A 21,729-nucleotide genomic window follows, 5' to 3' on the forward strand; every position below is an offset into this window, starting at 1 on the left:
AATCATTTATTATCGAATCTGAGTCGATGTCTTGAACAAGTTCGGATTCATTGAAGATAATCATATAAAATGGGTTGGGCTACAAAAAGAAAAGGGAAATGACGGTCAATGACGTGTTTTGATAATTAATACATGTCAAGGACATTTTCAGCATTAACAAATGTTCTTAACACGTCATTGGCAAATATTAATTATCAAAACACGTCTTGGACCGTCATTTTCCCAAAAGAAAATAAGGTGGGCTAAAATTTATTTGGCTAAATTTTTACATATAAATTTTTGGTTTTTTCAAATTCCACCTGGGCTATAGCCCATGACACTTTATATGTGGTTACGCCATGACTCGATGTTTTCTTGAGAACTAATCGTCGAACGATCAAGCACCACCTGCCAGCCTGCCTAAGAGATTTCTACTTGACCGATGTGGCTTTCCGAAATGCATGGCCATGAACTGTACACAATTATGGATAAAAAAAAGCATGGCCATGAACTGTACACAATTATGGATAAAAAAAAAAAACTGTACACAATTAAAGAACAACCTTAATTGGCTAATAAAAAAGGACAAATAACAGGACAATGAAAAAACGAAGAGATCAATGAGACGCTTGCATGCTTTACTGTCCATGTGACAATATTTGCTTCCTCAATCACAAAAATGCAAAAAAATCGAACTTGTCAAAGTAAAACAATGGAGAAGTTGGTGAATTACCATGGGAGGTGACTGTAATTTTATTGTTTGTATATCGAGACTCTCTCTCTCTCTCAGGGCGATTCACCTCACCCCTTTTTCCTCCCATCCAAATCTAGGGTCTCCACCGCCTGGGGGGAGGGGCCTCCCCCCACCTCCCAGGCCTCAGTTTTTTGTTCCGCTCATTTTCCCTTTTCACGTCTTGATCGACAGGTGTAACAAGGCGGTTGGTGGCGGCAGTACGTGCTGGTTGTTGTTGATGGGGTTATGGTGCTTGACGTTTGGGATTCCTCCTCTGATCATTTATGGGTGCCGATTTGGTGGTTACTTGGTGGTCATTTTGTGTGTTCACCGGACGACATCGGGAAGGTCTCTGATTCCTCTTCCCTCTCCCCTTTTTTATTTTTGACCCCAAACCTTGCCGTTGTATATCTTCTTCTCCACCTTGCATCTTCGCCTTGATCTCGGTTGTGAGTCTTCTCCCTCTTTCTCCGATCGGGTTTTGTCCTCCTGAGGCACTGATTTTCACCTAACGACAAGGCGTTCGAGGGAGTGGGCTACACAGGCGGCGTTGGCTCCTGCTGTGGTTACTATTGGGTTCCTCGGTTGAGCTCCCGCGGTAGCAGCTAGGTTGTTTGTTTGATCACCGATTTTCCTTCTTCGTTTGGTTTGGCCAGAGGCGACATGGTGGTGATCAGAGGAGGATGGTCGGCGGTTTGGGTTTGGTTGTTGTCTAATTGGTATGCATTGGTGGGCGGCGGGTTAAAGATGTTCAATGTTAGGGTTTGCTTGGCCCACTTTGGTGGGCTAGGTTCTTTTGATTGTGCTTCATTGTAAAACTTGGATTTTTTAGGTCATCTGGTGTTTTGAACTTCATTTGTAATATTTGGGCTTTTTAAGCCATTAGATGTTTTGGACTTTGAGGCATTAGGTGTATTGGGCTTTACTCGTAGGAATGTATGAGCTTGTCCCATCTAGTTGTACTTTTCAACCTTTGGTAGAAAATCCATTTTTCCATTCCCTAAATAAGATGTTACTTTTTGTCGATAAAAAAATAGAGGGGAAATTATAAGAATATATCTGATGCTTGCTCAACAAGTTAAAAAAAATTGATCTGGGGTTCATTATAGTATGTTTGTAACCCCTCCAGTCTACTTCTTAAGTTTGTAACCCCTTTAATCTGCTAGTATTGTTTTATAAGGCCTTAGGTCCACTTCACTTAAAAAAGAAATTCGTCTAAGACAAAAATACCCTTTCCTTTTTGAACTTGTCACATCTTAACATATAATGTTATATGTATGAAAAAAAATAAACATATAACTCTTTTCCCCTAATAATCTTTTCTCTTTTCTTTTCCTTTTGTCTTTTCTGTTTGTGGGAAATTAGTTTAGGTATTGTGAATTTTTGAGTCTTGACAAATATGTTAAGGTATATGAAATTAGCGTCTTGCCCAATTGATAATCGATGCACGGGGACGGGAACATGTAGAGAACAGATTTTGATATATAACTATATATGTCTATTATGGTGGCGTGATACAGAGTTTAGATGTACACATACAACATTATATAATTTATATGGGGCGGTTCTGCGGACAACCAATTAAACACCTAAAAAAATACCCCAAACCAAAATCTCATAGTTCCCAATCAAATTTTTATGATCCGAACCGCTCAATGTGTGCAGAATGTGATTTTTTAAGGGTACTTGCTAGAGATTAGCAAAAAATATGACCCGAAAGTGCTTGTTTTGAGCAGTTTTTAATTGAACCGTTCTTCAATCTAAGCTAAAAACTACTTAGATCAAGCCATTCCCGATCTTTTTTATTTTGCTGATTTCTTGCGAGTACTCTTAAAATCACGTTATGATAATATTGAGTGGTTCAGATCATTAAAATTTGATTGGAAACTATGATGTGTTTTTTTAGATGTCTAATTAGTTATTCCCGAAACCGCCCCGTTATTTATATGCACACATATAGCATTATATGTGCTTGTATTGGCATAAAAAAGATTCCAAATTTGCATAGATAAAACATATATGTCTCATATCTATCTCTATTGTTGATAACATGCAGAGAACATATTTGGACATATAATCATATATATGTGTTATGGTGGCATGATACAGAGTTCAGATATTACATTATATGCACACAAATTGCATTATATGTGCTTCTATTGGCATAAAAAATATTACAGATTTACATAGATAACCATATATGTCTCAAATCTATCTCTATTGTTGATAACACGTCGAGAAAAGATTTGAACATATAACGTTATAATGTCAACTCTACCGCACGCAGGCCAATACAAAATCTGGGAAAAATTCCAAAGAAAAAGTACGAACTTGTTCATCGCCTCAAATACATTTACAAATGCTGAGAAAATTTCCCAAATATTAAAATATCCAAAATACAAATAGCAAAAATGTTGGGGTAAAACCACTAATTGCTCTCCTTTTTTTCTTCTATTTTTTTCCCTACCTCTCCTTTTTCTTTTCTTTCTCATACATAGAAACCCAAATTTGATTTCCAGTAACGTAAACCCAAATTCGGTGTAATGAACCCCCAAAATCAGAAAAGCGAAGAATACCTTGGCCAAACAGAAAATAAAACCCAAACCTTGGGGAAAAAACAAAAAGTACAGAAAAATCTCAAGATAATCTATTCTCGAGGACAGATCAAGAGGCGGATGAGCCCAGGCACCACTCTAGTTTCAAAATATACTGAGAATCATAATAGTTTTGTTTTTTTTATTTATAAAAACGTTATAATTAGGTTATATCAGTTCGAAGGCCCCGTTTCGCTTTCTCAAATAAGTACTTTAAAAAAATGACATATTTTCAAACTTAAAAATAATGAACTTACAAAAATAAATTTTTAATTTTTTTTAGGTTTTGATAGATCTCATCATCTATTAAACAAAATCTATATTACATTTTTTTACTTCAATAAATTTATTTTTTTTAAATTAAAAAATTACAAATAAATACTTAATGTATATATATTTTTAAAAACGAAAGCGGAACACCCCCGTTCACATTGACAGCAGGTTGAAAGGTGTAATTGGGGCCCCTCTAGCTAATTCTTGATGGTATGTTGGTAACAAATCAAGGAAACGAGACGGATCAAAAAAAAAATCAAGGAAACGAGAACAAAATTCACCCAATTAAATATATTACTATTACTTGGGAATAAAGCTGCAATTTACTTTGCCTTCTGCGATTCCCGTTCCACCACTCGGAAGCCGGAGGAGTCGGTGCCTCGAGAAAACGGACTTGTTCGAACCAAAAAGCGGTAGGGTTTCTTGTGCATCTGTTCGGTATTTGATGTGTGTGTGTGAGCGCCGTGTGCGTGCGTGCGTTTCATTTGGGTTTTTGAGATTTGGGTTTGCTTTGCTCTCTGTATGGGATTTGGGGTTTTGTTTGCGCGTGTTATTGCTCTATTCAGTGCTCGTGTTATTGAGGGATTTCCTCCATACGGTTTCTGCATCCATTTTAGCACCAAAAAGCGGTACGATTTCTTCAGCATCTGTTCGGTATTTGATTTTGTGTGCTTGATTCCGTGCTTTCATTTGGGTTTTTGAGATTTGGGTTTGCTTTGCTATCTGTATGGGATTTGGTGCTTTGTTTGCGCGTATTATTGCTCTATTCAGTGGTCTACGCCTTTGTGTTAGTTGAGGTTTTCCTCGATAGTGTTTCTGCATCCATTTTCGAACCAAAAAGCGGTTGGGTTTCTTTGCTAGGGTTTCTTCTGCATCTGTTTGTTTCATTTCGATAGTGTTTCGGCACCCACTGTCTTGTATGCAAGAATTAACAAATGTTTATATTTGCATTGACTGTGATCTTGTGAATGAATGAGAATTGTTAGGATTACTCCATCAGTCCAAATATACAGCCATTTGCGTGTATTTTGTACTTCATGTGGTGTGTCCTTGTGCCTTTTCTGAATTGGGTTTGGTAAGACTTCTAACTTTAGCACAGGCTCTTTCATTGGCTTCCGATCCCATATCTTTGTTTTCAAACTTTCTGTATTTTAAAGCTATGTAAAATTATGTACATTTGTATGGAAGAAAATGCAGTACACTTATTTTTGTTCAATTACCTTCTACAGCAAAAAATAGTCTGGTTTTACTTTAATGGAAACCGGATTTAAAGTAGATCCCAAGAATGCCTTGATTACGTCTCATTTTCATGATATGATTTCTGTTTGGTACGTGTGTTTATTTGCACCTGGATATTCTTCTATCTTATCTCTACATGAATGAAAAATCTTTGAAGGTATGGAATCAGCTACTGATTTGGTTGAATACAACTACGAAGCGCTGGCCTCTTTCACTGGGGGATTCTGTGAAGAAAACTTTATTGGGGATACTCTATATGGAAAAGTGTTCCAGGGAAAAATTCAGCAGGGTTTGAAGACACAAGAGGTCGTGGTCAAAATATGGGTAAACTGTAGGAGATTTGCGACTACTCCAGAACTTCAAAAATCTAGATTGAATGTATGTAGCTGAAAGGACAGACTTATTTGATAGAGTTGGCTATTCTTTTCATGGAGTTAGCTATTATTTTATTGGGTTTTAATCATCTAAAAATATACAATTTCTGTATGCAGAATGAAATCAAGTTGCTGACAAATTCGGGCCTGAAAGGGCATCCAAATTTGGTGAAGTTAATTGGATTCTGCTGTGAAACGGAACGTCTGGGAGTTGTATATGAGCTGAAACCGCTGGATACATTAGAGAAACTAATTCTTCACGGTGAACTAATCGCATTTCCTATCCATTCATGACTCATGAAAATGTTATTTTCTTAGTCAGATTGGGTTGATTTAACCAAAAGAAAGAGAATTAATTGATGATAGATAATTGTCAAGTGACTCAAGTCACAGAGACATTGGCTAGAATCTAGAAAATATAGTCACTTCCAGTGGTGTGTTGTATGGTAACCCATCTTTTGTATTTCTAGATGATTTTACATGGCTTATACGAATCAAGGTAGCCCTCGAATTTGCATGTCTCCTTGAATGTTTGCATGATCAACAACTCTTGCATCGCAGTATCGGCGCAGCTTATTTAATGATTGACCAGGTGAGCCTTCGTGACTTATACTAAGAATGTTCATGGAGAGCTTTAGGGAAAGTTGATTGTACCAGGCTACCAGCCCTAATTGTGATCTTGCATGCAGGCTTTCAGTCCAAGATTATTTGACTTCCCTATGCTTGTTGGTGGAGGTTTTGGTGAAATTCGTTCCCGTGAATATGATTTAGGGAGTGATGGCTACATTGATCCACTTATCGGTTTGACAGGTTCGCATCTTAATGTTATTTGCCTACTTTTTACTTGAAACTCAGAAACATCAATGCAGCTTTTATTTTGTTGACTTCTTAATTCCGTCTTTGTACAAGTTAACAGAATTGTGGAGTGGATTATGGATATGAATATGGTTAAAGGAAAGTATTATCCCAGACTTTATTTAATATATATGGACCCTCATCTCAAAGCCTTGCTGCCAGAGTTTGGTTTTTTCCATGATTCTCCGCATGATGGAGTGATGTGTTAAGAGGTTAAATTCTAGTTGACAGTTTACTATTGACACGAAAGAACTCTACGTTGTTTGAAATTAATGGGTTATCACTTCTAGTTTTAGAATATATCAATGTTGCCCTATTGTTTGGCATTGACACTTGTATTGTAGGGAATATGCTAATTAACACTCTGAGTTGTGGTCCTATTCTTTTTATCTTCTATACTAGTTTCTCTATTCGTATGTTAGCCGATGAGGATGAGGATGAAAATTGAATTTGCATTTTCAATCGAATCATCTTGATTTCAGAGTATTATGTTTTAAAGTTTTTGCATATCAGATGAGGTAAAGTAACAGTTGTTAGGCAAGAGATCAACATGAAAATCAGATCTTTTGAAGTTATTTTGACGTGTATCAGACTCCAGAATATAAGTTTCTCTATTATCTACCAGTTGGCCTCTATGAAGGCCACTAGCCAATTTGTCGAGCGTTCCTTAATGATAAACCATTAGTTTCAGTGCCCCTTTCCTGCATAAGATAGGATTTCATTTATATTGCGTGCCTTTTTAGTTGGAAGAAGCTATTATGTCACCAACCTATGCATAATATTCGGTAATAAGACGCTGCTAGACTTCTTCATGGAAGAGCTATAAAGATGTGGATACTTCCACTTCTTATGTTTCTGCCTCAAGGAAAACCTTTCAGTACATTCAGTAAGTTTCAATTCCAAATGACTTGTGTTCAATTTTTGCTTGTGAAAGTAAACGTCTTAAGTTGTTGCCGAGTAGGTTCTCTCGTAACTTAATTGATTTGAAATGGAATGTTATATGATGTCTGGGGGCTTCCTCATTGTAGAAGCCACTTTGATGGTAAATGACCTACAAGGCTACAAACATTAGGCAAATGGTAGCAGTTGGGGGATATGATAAAATGATTAACAAATTCATTACTGCCTTTGTTCAAGGTGCTACTTCTGGTTAAGAAAACTATACAATAATGATGGTTATGATTTGTATTTTGAGAGACTAGATTTTCTTAAAAAGTTAGAATGCGTATTTATGCTCGAGCATATCACTAATTCAACTTTTCCCATATAGTTGTTAAAGAAAATTGGTTGAGGGGTACCTTAGTTTCATCATGGAAATAGGATAGTACCTTAGTTTATGCTCTATTGGTACCTTAGTTCAACTTTTCCCATATTTATGCTCTATTGGTACCTTAGTTTTATCATGGAAATAGGATAGTATTTTGGTCTTGGAATAACAATTCATCCTCTTTAAGGGGTTTCTTCCCTCATTTTCTTTTGGTACCTTAGTTTCATCATGGAAATAGGATAGTATTTTGGTCTTGGAACAACAATTCATTATCTTTAAGGGATTTCTGCCCCATTTGATGGGTTCTTCTAAAGGAATGTGAAATACCTGTGTTGGAAGTTGCTACTTTGTGGTAAGAGTATGACGTGTGTGTCTTTGATGTCTGTTGATTATGTCCCGATATTCATGTTTTCTATCAAGTGTACTGTGTAACAATTGTACAAGCGCATAGTATGCATAACACACTTTATATACTTCTCCATGTAATTTTTTTTCCTGTTTATAAAAGGTGTGTAGATTGAGATGAGCGTTAAGCGGATGCAATCCATATACAAAGAGAAGTCCACTTATGAAAAGGTCCAAAATACCATTAATCTTAAAGGCATCCTCGCAGAAGAAGCCATCTTTCTTATTAGTCAAAAACTAGACTTTCCTTGGTCCTCTGGGTCTTTGTAACTAGCTTGTCTGAGCCTGCCTTGCATACTGATTTCCTCTGCTCTCTAAATCTAGTCTGTCGTCAGTCTTGGATTGATCTTCAGTTGATGTGTAAGAGGGATCCATCCCGTTAAAAGATGTTGAGTAAGGGCACTTGTTGTTGCCGCTCAACGAGTAAGCGCTGCAAAGTGAGTAGGAAGAGGGCCGGATTCTTCTTTCTTTACTTGATAGGTCTTACGGAAGCGATTGACTCCGAGGATGCATTAGTCAGATAATTAACCCGTTCTCTATGAACCTGACTCCTATGATCTTAGAGCCTTTGCTGTCTAGAGAAGGGTTGCCCTCTCTAGATTCCTAACAACAGTAGACTAGCAAAGTTTTTGCAATAATTCTTGATGCCATGTCACTGATTCTTTTCTCTCTTTATAAAAGCCATCAAAATGACATTTACGTGCATACCTGTGCCCGACTTTTATACTAGTCCATCTAAAATTCTAAGACTATTGAATGGAATTGTATTCTGTCTTATGTCCTTGTTAGGCACATTTCTTCAATCTGTCAAATACGACGTCTCTCTATAGTGTTGTTGACATGGCTTTGCAAAGGCCATTAACTGAAGGTTTGTAGAGTAGTGAACAGTTAAGTCTTATTCATTTTGGTTAGGTATCATTAATTCATTAACTGTTCTAGTTGCATATTAGTCTAAGGGGTATGCCGTATGGTATCCCAATAGATATTATTGATGCTAGATTGCCATGAATTGTCTGACAATTTGAATTTTCAATATATTGATTTCTTTGTTCCATTGAGAAATAACTTCATTCTGAAGGTTTTATTTTGTTCTTAATGATCCTTGTAATTGGTATTCACATGCTCATTTGACATAAATGGCATCAAATTTTAAGTTTCATAATGTTTCTTGTTCCTCACCATGCTGAAGGACCTAAATGAATAACAGGGGGATTCATTATCGGCTTTTACATGATGCAACTGTTGGAAGATGACGTCTTGTATACCATTCAAAACAATGCTTCAAAAGTATTGGTCAATAGAAACATTGAAGAAGAATTAACCTCTAAATTTGCCTTGGTTGATTATACCCATCTTTATAAATGCAACTAGTTTTACCCCATTTCCCCCCGCCCCCTCCCCTCTTTCCCCGTTATTTTCTATTATTGTTTCCCCTCTCTTTTTCTTTAAAGTTCATTTGCATCCCTTTGCAAAGATATCCAAGGTCCATTTTCAATGTTCTAAAAGTTGCTAGGCGCTAGTCGGGCGGTCGGCCATGTTCAATAATCGGCGATTAATCAGTGCGTTTTAATTAGTAATCGGATATTAATCGTTAGGCGGATCTAATCTGATTGGCCCCACCAGCAATTAATCGGCGATTAATTCTTTGTTTTAGAACATTGCCATTTTCTGCTAGTGGGCGCCTTAACGCCTTAGGTGACGTTCCTCAAACAAAGGTTGTGCAAATTTTACCTATCAAATTGAAAATCACTGAGCATCTCTGGAAGTAGCTTCTGTTTGGAAGGAGAACTTTTTGAAGATGACTTTTTACATCAAATTTTTGAATGGTACGTCCAGTAGTGTTAATACCAGGTGTTTCGGTCCGTACCGGCCGGTACGTCCAGTACGGGCAATATTGGATGTTCCAGGCCTTACCGGATGCTCCAGTTTGTCTCGATCATTTACTGGATCATGGCCGGTACAGGAAACGTATTTTTCTGTTGTTGATTGCTACTGGTTATTTCGTAATTACTTTCAAGTTGAGCCTTTTAATGTTCTATTTAAGAGATATTATTTATTTCCCACTTGTCCAAACTCTTGTTATTCATGTCACACATGCACCATACCCTTCTCTTCTTGTATAGAGGCTTTTTTATTTTATTTTATAATTCTTGGTTTACAGATGTATTTTCATTGTTAAAAAGTATTTGAATGATATGATTTGTTGTTTTATTATGTTAATTCTTTATGTCTCTTCATCACGTATGAAGTAGATCAATCGCTACACTTTAACACGTATTACTCGGCACCCGATGGATGTATCCAAGTCCATGTAACATAGGCTGCAATGGTATTTTCTTTGGGGTGGTGTATCATCTTGTGGATTGTGACATGGTGTAAGCCCATTAGAGCAGGTGGCCTAGGTATTAGGAGATTAGAGATTTATAATAGTATGTTTAAGAGTCCAACCACTCTGGAATGGCATTTGAGGATTCAAAATCATGATATGTTTTAGTGTAGGCTTTGGGATTTTGAACTTTTTTGTTGTGTCATCGGGAGTTTGGGTTCGTGTGTGTGTATAAAGTATAAAGGGTCCACTGATCCTCTCCCTAGTCAGCAATTACCTAGGTGAGTTGGTAAATGAATTTACCCTCTTGCCCATTGACAAGAATCTTTGTCTGTCAACTATCAAGCATGTTAGGGATCCCCCCCTCTCTCTCTCTCTCTCTCTCTCTCTCTCTCTCGCTCTCTCTCTCTCTCTCTCTCTCTCTCTCTCTCTCTCCTTTATGATAAGGACATAGATTGGACTAATGGTTTCTCTGGGTAATCTCTAAACAGGTGCATGGTCCAATAAAACAGATGTTTTTGCATTTGGTGTCGTACTTCTGGGGCTCATAGCAAAAAGAGTATTTGATTTAAAGAAGAGAAAGGAGCTGGGATTGCTTAATTATGTTCATATCTGGGCCTGGACGGAGTGTGGAAAACCTCAGTCCAAGAATTTTGGTGTTAAAGAAAAACCTCAGTCCAAGTTGTGGGGAATGTTCAAGAAACACAAGGAGTCTCAGTTGATCGTAAAGTCACTTGTGGATAAAAGCCTCGAGAATGATGAACACTTCGATGCTGGCGATGGAGTCGAAATCACAAAACTCGCGATGCGCTGTGTGGAAGAGGATCCAGAGCAACGACCAACAATGAAAGAAGTTGTTCGCAGTCTGCGAGAATTAGATGTGGTCAAGAAATTCAGTTGCTTCGTACTTCCTAAGATGTCTGTTTCTAGCAGTGGTGGTGTTGTTCCAGGTTTGACTTGAGAGTTGAGGTCGGTGGATATGTTGCTAGTAGTTTTTATGTTGCAACCGAGTATTAGCACTATGTTTATTTTAGCACAATCAAAATGCAAATTTTATAGCACTGTGTATTTATGTGGTACTGTTGGAAAATGGATACTTCCTAATGTTAATGGCCTATATATGTTGTGTGTTGTGAAGTGCCTTTTAGGCAGTGACACATCCTAATGTTAATCTTTTTTCCAAGTACCAGTTTGGAGGGAGAGACATCTCCCATCTCGGTTATAGGTATGATTACGATTTTACTTTTAAAAGTGTTACTTTGATTTTTCCTGCTGCAGTTCCACGTATTCATTACATGTGGAATGGTGTTTATAAAGCTTCAGTTCGACTCTTGATGAAGTTTCTAATAATTGCAAGGTTTGAGTTATTTTGTCCTTTTTTTTTTTTTTTTTTGATCCGCGAGTTATTTTGTTCTTGAAAGTGACTTTGTTGATGCTTAAATTAAAGATGGCGAAAGCGTCCTAGCGAGATGGATGTTTGTTTAAGAATAGAACATATATTTCAATATGAACATTTAAAAATATGCAATATCAATCTTATTTAATAGTTCTTAATTAATTCTATTATACGAAATTTTAAAATCATTAAATGCATGGTAAATTAAAGAATATAAACAATTTATTACATGACCCGAATGTCGAAAATGGATCAATAATACGGAAGGAGTAATTAATTTGTACATTGTTATTTGTTCGAGAATCTAAACTTGGGACATTTTTTGGATATCTATCTATTTATCTATCTATCTATCTATCAATATACTATAGAAATGTATTTGAACTCCACAAGCCTTCAAAACTCTCAGTCTCTCATTCCTAATTTCTTGAATTTTTCACTTTTTTTTGTTTATAAAAAGAGAGAGGGGAGAGAAATGTGGGGGAAATGAGTGAGTGAGTGAGTCCATCTTAGGAATCAATGGTCTAGATTTAAAAAAATTCTTCTCAAGAAGACTAGATTCTTCTTAGAAAGAATTTTTTTCAACAAGTCTAAATACTCCTAGTAATTAAAAACACTTTTTTCAATTGATACTATACGAACGGCTCTCTACAGTTCAACCTCACGGCTTCTTGATTCAGCTTTGTGGCTTTTTTGGCTAGTGGAAGAAGAACAGCAACCAAAAATTAGTTGCCTTGAACAAACTGGTTGATCAAGAAATGAAAGTCCAAAGGGCATCGTGGAGTTCCTAGATTGAATATTCAATTAAGACATACTTATAAAGTCCTTCTGGAAATATTCGTTCTGGACCTTAAATAAGTGATGAGCCAAGTGACCTAACTGATAGTTTAAGCACAACTATTTCATGTATCAATGCTACTCTCCAAACACAATTCGCACAAGTTTACAAGTTTGTATCGAATTGTATTTGGCCGCATCGAATTGCAATTGGCCACTACTAATTACACCTGGCCGCTACGAATTACTGTTGGCTGCATCGAATTGCATTTGGCTGCATCGAATTGCACTTGGCCGATACAAATTATACTTGGCCGCAACATATTACTCTTGGCTGCATCGAATTGCACTTGGCGTGCAATTTGATGCGGCCAAGTGCAATTAGAAGCGTCCAAGTGAAATTCGGTGCGGCAAAGAGTAATTCGTAGCGGCCCCACAAGCCTTCAAAACTCTCGGTCTCTCATTCCTAATTTCTTAATTTTTCACCTTTTTTTTGTTTATAAAAAGAGGGGGAGAGAAATGGGGGGAAATGAGTGAGTGAGTGAGTGAGAGAGAGGAGGGGGCAAACGCGGGAGGGGAGGAGAGAAAAAATCATTCTATGCCACTGTACGTACCATCATGTGGTACTCCAAATTCATTTTTCATCACACGTCTTTCAGTGTATACTATCGTACATTGAACACGGGACCGGATAAAATATTAAACTATCTTTTTATCAATTAGCATTTTTGCTCATTCGATACACGGGACTGAAAATAAACTAATCGAATTTTTTTATCCCGTACATAGAACAGACACAAAACGCTATTTATACTATAAGCAAATCTAATTATGCTCAAAAGCCTAAAATTTGAGGGAGTGTGAGGAGGGGTGGGAGAGTGGGATTTTGAGGGAGGGAGACGTGGGAGGGGTGGAAAAGTTTCCATTTGGCTTTGACATATGAGGATCATGATCAAACAATATATATCAAAAACTCACGTTCTCAAAACTCACGCCCAGTCTCACACCAAAACCCACTACTCTTCCAAGATTCGGCTGAAAACAGCCCTAGCCCCCCACACTCCGGCATCCATCTCTCTCTCCCTTCCTCAATCGCCAGTCCACCCGTCTCTCTCACTCCCCCACCCCTCACTCTCTCATGGCCTATGAATACCCCCTCTTCACTCCTCTCTCAAATTTCCACAGAATTGCTTTGCTGTTAATTACGGTGCCGCCCCCCGCTCTTGACAGAACCGTCTCAACCCCGCTATTCTTTTGGGGGCTTGTGGAGTTCAAATACATTTCTATAGTATATTGATAGATTCTATGCAAATGTAGTGGGGCTCTCCAACCCTCAAATCCTAAATTTTCAAAATTTAAAATTTTTAAAACCTAAATAATACTTGGCAGTTACATGTTTTAATGGGGAGAGGGATGTACGTGGGGTGGGACGTGGGTTGGAGTAAATGGAAATCAAAGTTTTTACTGTTTTTTATTTTGTTTATGTTTTATGACTTTTTCAAAAAATATGAAATTATCTTTTTTACCAACTAGCATTGTATCCGTTCGATGCACGGGGACCAAAAACCATCAATATGATTTTTTTTATCTTGTGCATCGAATGGGTACAACGCTAGTGTTATGTTATATAATTGGTGTCTGCTTGGTTCCTTATTTGATCTCTCCACGGAAGACATGTGATTTTATCATCAATCGTGGTACAATGCTTTCTAATGATTCTACCGTACCAAAATCCACCCTGATAACCAAACGGGAGAGGAGGGCTGTCCCATGACCGAACTAAATGAGTTTCGAGTATTTCCCGGACCAAATGGTTCAGGAGAGCTGTCCCATGACCGAACTAAATGGGTTTCGAGTATTTCCCGGACCAAATGGGAAACTGCCGGGATATACATACAAAGTAAAATCTCTCGCTCCCTCTCTCTCTCTCTCTCTCCAAATTTTTTAAAACTAAGAGAAAATAAAAAATCTAAAACACAAACACATTTGCATACTTTCTTGATTGATTTATTGATTGGTTGATGATATGTTTTGATTTCTACAATAATACATCCATAGAACATACTATACTAGCACGCACACAACCAACACAACGGTTATGCAAGTAATTGTGTGCGTAATTCTGACCATCCAGATGTATTTGGACGGTCTAGATTTTAAAAAAACCCTTCCAAGAAAAAGTTTAACTTTTATGGAAAAGAGTTTGAATGAATCCTGACCATTTATTACAGCAATGAACGGCTAAAGATTGGTTGTGTGTTGTGTTTTACACAACTGTTGTGTGTGTAGCACTTTTGTAGTGGATAACTGTGTATGTAACATTGTTGTGCAAAACTCTTTACACAACCAACCGGTCATAAATCGTCAATAGATTATTTTTAATCTGGACCGTCTAAACACATCTGAATGATTAAAATTAATGGCACAACCGTTATGTTAGTTGTGCGCGTAGCATTTTTGATTGTCAAAATACACAATTGTCTAAATTTACACAACACCACATACAATCTCTCATATACATGTGAGCTCCACACATACTATTATATGTGTATCCCACATATATATGTGAGAGGTTATGTAAATTGATGTGTGAGTAACATTGTTATTTACTTTTCACTTTCTCACACTAAAATTTACCTAACTCTACCACAGAATATTCTCTCACTATACCACTCACTCTCTCTCTCTCTCTCTCTCTCTCTCTCTCTCTCTGTATAAAACCACCCCAACTGCCCTCCTTAATCACACGATTCACACACTCAGCCCAGTAGACATGTGCGAGAAGTTGAAGAGAGAATACCAAGTGTGCGAGGAGATCGGGCGGGGGCGATTCGGGGTGGTGTACCGGTGCTTCTCCGCCGTCTCTGGCGACTCATTCGCCTGCAAATCCATCGACAAGCGCCTCCTCTCCGACGCCGTCAATCGGGAGTGCGTCGAAAAAGAGCCCAAAATCCTCCAACTCCTCTCCAACCATCCCAACATCCTCCAACTCTATCAGGTATACATATATATTCTCACACCAAATTCTGTTCAAAAATTGAAGTACTAAAAATTCTGCGCATTTGCACGTTTATGATGAGATTTTCACTTTTAGTCACTTCTTATTAACAAATTACAAAAAGTCTTCTTCCAAATTAAAGAAAATTGAAATGAGTTGACAATATATATATTTTTAAAATTTTAGTCAAGGTCAAGTAGTGGTGTACCATCAGGCTGATAGCCTAGTTGGTCAATGCTCACTCCCTTTGGGTTTCAGTGAGGTAGGAGGTACCAAATTTGAGTTGTGCTAGCGACGCCCCTCTCGAATTTGGTATTTCTCATTTATCCTGCTTTGGCCCGCTAGCCTATGATGGGATGGTAGTTTTATTTTTTATCAGAATGGTGGGGTGGTAGTCACTATGGCTTTTTGGTCCCTTCCGAGAAGATCCGCTGCAGGTTTGGAGTCCTATGATCACTCCTATGGAGGGTTGCTATGCCAGGTCGCCCCCTTCTCCACCCTTTTTAGCTTAGCAAAAAAATAGATTTGAGTCCCGATTGAAAATGTAATAGATTTGAGTCGATCAAGCAATATATCTTGATGATCTCACCAAACAAAACTGTAGCAATATCTTGACAAAAAGCATGTGTAATTAACCCCGAGGGGTTAGACCTAACGGTTAAGACTTGGGCTTTAGAGTTTGCTCACATATAAGATTTCAGTTTCGAAACCTCTCAGATGTCGTCAACTCATTTGAGTTGAGTTCATATGGAGCGTTAGAAACTAGTCCTAGTTTCTGGTAGGCCTTTTGTTGGTGGACGGTGGGTTTATGGTCTTTTTAACTAACAACAGAATTCACGTCTCAGGTATTTGATGACAAAAAGTACATCCATATTATCACGGACCTTTGCTCCTCCGCCTCCCTCTACCACCGCCTCACCTCCTTCGCCCTGTTCCCTGAACCCAACGCCGCCTCCATTTTCTACCCCCTAATCTCCGCCATCACCCACTGCCACCGTCTAGGCATCGCCCACAGAGACATCAAGCCAGACAACATCCTCTTCGACCCTCGCAACAAGTTAAAACTTGCCAACTTCGGCTCGGCCGAGTCGTTCAACGGGGGCGGCACGATGATGAGTGGGGTGGTGGGGACACCGTACTACGAGGCGCCGGAGGTGTTGTTGGGGAGGGAGTACGACGAGAAGGTGGACGTGTGGAGTGCTGGGGTGGTTTTGTATGTGATGTTGTCGGGGTTCGTGCCGTTTTATGGGGAGACGGCGGGGGAGACGTTTGAGAAGGTGGTGAGGGGGAACTTGAGGTTTCCGACGAGGGTTTTCCGGGCGGTGTCCGGGGAAGCGAAGAATCTGTTGAGGAAGACGATTTGCAAGGATGTTTACAGAAGGTTGTCCACCGAGCAAGTTCTCAGTAAGTTCGATTTCTCTAGCTCTCATGCATACGTACGTGTCCCTCAAGAAGTTCCCGAATTGAACTTTCTTTTCGTATCCTTTTTAATTGTGTTTTTAATTGGACTAATTCCTTGGATCATTTAAGCCCCGTTCCGCTACTTATTTTTTGAATTAAAGATAATGTAATGTGAGAGAATGAATTGTCTTATAAAACAGAAAATAAGTACTCAAAAAATAAGAATTTTAGCAGAACGAGGCCCTAAGCACGAGAATAAATTGAATAATAATACTCGAAACCTCTCTACTCTCTAGGATAAGTATGATAAGTTGATAACCAATGTCACCAAATCAAAGTTATGGAATTCATATAGAGGAAATGGATTCTCTCCGTTTGTTATTTTACACGAAATTTTGGCTGGTAAAAATCTCCTGCATTTCTTGCGTTGTGAGTTCTTGCATTTCTTGGTGAAGAGAGATGATTCCATGCCCCTAGGGCACTGTCACGTGATGCCCCATGTCTTTTTAACTGCACATTGAATGGGGCATTGTTTTGGGTCTTTGGTGTAGTTGCCCACGGGCATTGAATGATTTTTTGGTTGTGAAAGATACTATTTGGGAATGTTACAGAAGAACACTTTCTTAGAAATAGAGAAATCCCGTGGCTCTGTTTGGTTGCCAAAAAAGTGACGTAAATTACGGACCGAGGACCTTGTAGTATAGATGCGTCCATCTCACCAATTAATGGTATAGATTTTAAAAAGATTCTTTCCGGGACGAATAGTTTCTACCTAGGAAGAGTTTTTTTTTATTTTTATTAGTCAAATATCGATTACAGAACACTAAGATTGATTATTCTTCAAGAGAAGGGATGCTAACCCAGGCGGAATACAACCTAGAAAACAAATAAATCTCGTTTCTAAACAACTAGCTGCTATCCAACGTGCTGCTTTGTTTTGAACGCCCAATTCTTCTGCCTTGCCATAGTTTCGTATCTGCCACCATTGCAGCTATTTCCCACCGCTCCTGATCAAGCTTACGGTTCATGCAATCAACTAGCACTCGACAATCCGACTCAAACACAACATTATCAATACCCATATCCAATGCCATCCCACAAGCTATACAGAGGGCCCATGCTTCTGTGACCAAAGCTGAGGAGGTCACAAGCTATACCCAGGAAGATTCTATTAACAAAAAATCTAACAATTGAAAATACTTTTGAACAACTGCAAAACACCTTTGTAGGTTAGAGATTTATGATGAAGGCTTATTCCCCAACTGGTTGTGGTGATTCCCGTTGGAGATGGATAGATTTTAGAGGTAAGTGGCGCGTTTAGATTTGAAATGTCTTGGGGTAATTGGGCTTCTTCTGAGGTAGGCATTTTGCATGGGAAAGACTTATTATGGAAAGGGACTAGAAGGGCTTCTATGATTTTGTTTGTCCTGTCAAAAACTGAGAGTTTGAAATGGCAAAAGGGTTAAGTTTTGGAGCCAGGTAACAAACCTTTTAGAGAGCCTTCCCAGGCCGAATCCCGGCCATTGTTAGCCTGTGAGGTTGGCTAGCATTAAGACGCGAAGGTAGCAAATTATGTGCGAAGCGATTGTGACTGATAAGGATCTCACTAATTCAATATGTGTCTGTCAACTGTCAAGCATGTCCAGGATCCCATCTCTCTCTCTCTCTCTCTCTCTCTCTCTCTCTCTCTCTGTTTCTTTTTTTATTACCTTTATGACAAGGACATAAATTGGACTAATGGTTTCTCTGGGTAACCTCTAAACAGGTGCATGGTCTGATAAATCAGATGTTTTTTCATACGGTGTTATACTTCTGGGGCTCATAGCGAAAAATGTATTTGATTTAAAGAAGGCAAAGGATCTGGGAGAACTTAATTACGTTCATATCTGGGCTTGGACGGAGTATGGAGAACCCAGCAAAAAACCTCGGTCCAAGTATTTTTTTGGTACAGAAAAACCTCGGTCCGAGTTTTTTTTTGGTACAGATACAGGAATACCTCGGTCCAAGTGGGGAATGTTCAAGAAACAAAAGGAGTCTCAGTCGAATAAGTCACTTGTGGATAAAAGCCTCGAGAGTGATGAATACTTCGATGCTGGTGATGGAGTCGAAATCACAAAACTCGCGATGCGCTGTGTGGACTATAATCCAGAGCAACGACCAATGATGAAAGAAGTTGTTCGCTGTCTGCGAGAATTAAATGTGGTCAAGAAATCCAGTCGTGTCGTAGTTCCTAAGATGTCTGTTGGTAGCAGTGGTGGTGATGGTATCCTACAGCACGCGTAGTCCAGGTTTGACTTGAGGCTGGTGGATATGTTGCTAGTAGTTTTATGTTGCAACTGAGTAGTAGCACTATGTTTATTTTAGCACAATCAAAATGCAAATTTTATAGCACTATGTATTTTATGTGGTACTGTTGGAAAATGGATACTTCCTAATGTTATTGGCCAATATATGTTGTGTGTTGTGAAGTGCCTTTTAGGCAGTGAGACTTCCTAATGTTAATCTTTTTCCAAGTACCAGTTTGGAGAGACATCTCCCTTCTCGGTTATAGGTATGATTACGATTTTACTTTTAAAGTGTTACTTTGATTTTTTTTTTTTTCACGTATTCACTACATGTGGATTGGTGTTTATAAAGCTTCGGTTAGTGAATTTTTAAATATGTTTTTGCCAAGGATGGATGAGCCCGGGCGACTGCCCACGCAAGTTTCAAAATTTTCTTAATCATAGTAGAATTTTTTTAATAAATTTTTATAACTATGTAGGTTCACTAGCCCAATGTTTTTTCGAAAAATCTATTACCTGCCCATCTAAGACTTTTTGAAAATTATAATCAATCGTCCTAACATTTCAATTACTAGTATTTTAGTCGTATTGAAGTAGAGTAGAATCAGTGGATATTGATGATATTGCAAGCTTGCAAATATATGCTATCCCAAAGACTTCACCGAGTTAGAAAAACAACGTTTGAAGTTTTAGTAGCAAAATTATGAGATTGATGTTTCGAAGCAAGTTCTAGAATTTTTCCGCAATTTTTGAGTTTATGCCAAGTATTGGCAAAAACAAGAAAGTGGATCATTCGTTTCTTGTTCATAGATTGATTCGGCTTGTGTTAATTTTTTCCAGTTTCACAGTGACAATGGAGGCGATCATTTTCAGCCATAAAAGAGTGTCGAGCGCAATTTAGATTCTTACTGTTGCATAGAGACGGAATGTTAGGTTCTACAGTTTGCTTTTGGAATATAAATGGTTGCACGATGCTATGTGCATGTAATTATTTACAATCATTATTTTTGTAATCGTAGAGGCTGATTGAAACTATGTATGTGATAACTTTACTGATAATATTCTTGCAATTTATTAGCTTGATTGATGTTGCCTTTCATAGGTTCTAAACTTTGTTATATTATTCGCCCAACTCACACTCAAATCTTGCATCCGTCCCCGGTTTTGCAAGGGTTGAGTTATTTTATCCTTAGGCTCCGTTCCGCAACCTTAAATAAGTATTTATTTTTTAAGAAGACAATTTCAAGCTCAAAAATAATGTATTTACGCAAATAATTTTCTACCAATATGGATTTTGTTTGATAGATCCCATCAAGATCTTTTATACGGTGCAAAAAAAATTAAAAAATTATTTTTTATTTACATTATTTTTTAGTTTGAAAATGTGAAATAAATTGTTTATTTTTTAAGAAGGTTTATGAAACGGGACCTAAAGTATGGGGCCCATAAGATGGTAAGAGTCAACAGATTGGGAAGTAGTGTTCAGCCTCTTTTGTGGGGTGGGTGAACAAATTTGGACTCGTTTTTGCAAGGTTTAAGTTAGTTATTTTATGTAGCAATAAACATGGGCCCCGCCATATATGAGAGGGGTGTGAATGTGTGATCGGATCTATGGTCAGTGGGTGTGTACCTAACATTATCGTTTTTTACACTTAGAAAAGTGGCTTTGTTGGTGTTTTAAAGATAGAGGAAGCGTAAATATGGATGTTAATAAAAGTTAAATAATTTGTGCGTTGTTATTTGTTGGAGAATCAAAACTCTGGACAAAATTTGGGTATGCAATATGGTGTCTGCTTGAACATTCCAAGGATAATAACTAACCTGGGAATTAAAGTTTCGAATACGTTAGTGCCTTTAACGATTCTGGATCGATACAGGTTTGTCGAAATGTTTCTCCGGAATATTATTAGAGTACTACAGTAGAAGTTGAATCCATTCTCGGAAAAAGGAAAAAACAATAGAAGTTGAATACTACAATTAGAACAAACAACTTTTTTTTTTTTAATTGAGGAACAATCCTACAGCCGAGCTATTATTGAACCCGACTGTTTAATTCAAACCTCGGGAGAAACTAGCACAGCAATCCACTGCCATGGCCCCCACTTAAATCATGGTTTGCCTCCGGGGAAAATCGAACCCTGTTATGTTACAAATGCAAGTTCAACCTTACCATGTCGACAACTCATGGATGGATAAGAACAAACAACCTTGGCTAATCAAAAAAGACAAACAAAAGGAAAATGGAAAATGAAAGAGACCCATGAGACGCTTGCTTCACTGTCCATGTCACAATATTTGCTTCCTCAATCACGAAAATGCAAAAAATAAATAAAAATAAATAAAGAAAGAAAAATCAAACTTTTTTTTATAAGCAAGAAAAAAAAAAGAAAAAAGAAATGTTTTGGTTAACATTGACGGGTTTGGATCCCGTCCAGTATTCTTAATACTTGTGTCCAGTTTCCTCTAGTGTGCGGCCATGATATGTCACTACATCCACATGCATATTCATGGCTAGACTTTTGCTACGTAGACCAACTAATTTCACACCCCAAAAGCCACTGTCCGGAGATCATACAGGGCGTCCTGTATGACAAATCTCAGCTATCCGTGAATGTTTTCAACGATCTAGATTCAAATAAAATTTTTCTATGGAAGAGTTTAATTTTTTTCTGAAAAAGTTTCATTTGAATCCGAACTGTTAAAAATACTTACAAACGGCTGAGATTTGCCCTACACACAGTGCAGGGTTTCCGGATCCCCCTCCCATACAGCAACAAATTTGATCCCGTCAAAAATGCACACATTTACACTTCCATTCCCGCCAAAA

General features: G+C 38.0%; 3 protein-coding genes across 3 annotated transcripts in view; all 3 read left to right on the forward strand.

Annotated features, from left to right (window-relative positions):
• Positions 1 to 11,202, forward strand: part of LOC131301196 (probable serine/threonine-protein kinase PBL11) — a 51,146-nt gene extending 39,944 nt beyond the window's left edge. The window contains exon 6 of the mRNA XM_058327363.1: positions 11,038 to 11,202. The gene's annotated coding sequence lies outside the window, so the exon portion shown is untranslated. The remainder of the gene's footprint in view (positions 1 to 11,037) is intronic.
• LOC131301194 (L-type lectin-domain containing receptor kinase VIII.1-like) lies at positions 3,876 to 11,202 on the forward strand. Its single transcript, XM_058327362.1, has 6 exons — positions 3,876 to 3,992; positions 4,976 to 5,196; positions 5,310 to 5,454; positions 5,663 to 5,784; positions 5,882 to 6,002; positions 10,537 to 11,202. Exons 2-6 carry the CDS (start codon positions 4,978 to 4,980, stop codon positions 11,004 to 11,006), a joined length of 1,077 nt encoding a protein of 358 aa, XP_058183345.1. The 5' UTR covers positions 3,876 to 3,992; positions 4,976 to 4,977; the 3' UTR covers positions 11,007 to 11,202.
• A 3,789-nt stretch (positions 11,203 to 14,991) lies between these two features.
• Positions 14,992 to 17,189, forward strand: LOC131299811 (phosphoenolpyruvate carboxylase kinase 1-like). The gene is made up of 3 exons (XM_058325385.1): positions 14,992 to 15,216; positions 16,062 to 16,652; positions 17,169 to 17,189. Exons 1-3 carry the CDS (start codon positions 14,992 to 14,994, stop codon positions 17,187 to 17,189), a joined length of 837 nt encoding a protein of 278 aa, XP_058181368.1.
• Positions 17,190 to 21,729: the final 4,540 nt, after the last annotated feature.

This window comes from Rhododendron vialii, chromosome 9a (genome assembly GCF_030253575.1).
Source record: "Rhododendron vialii isolate Sample 1 chromosome 9a, ASM3025357v1".
NCBI classification, from domain to species: domain Eukaryota; kingdom Viridiplantae; phylum Streptophyta; class Magnoliopsida; order Ericales; family Ericaceae; genus Rhododendron; species Rhododendron vialii.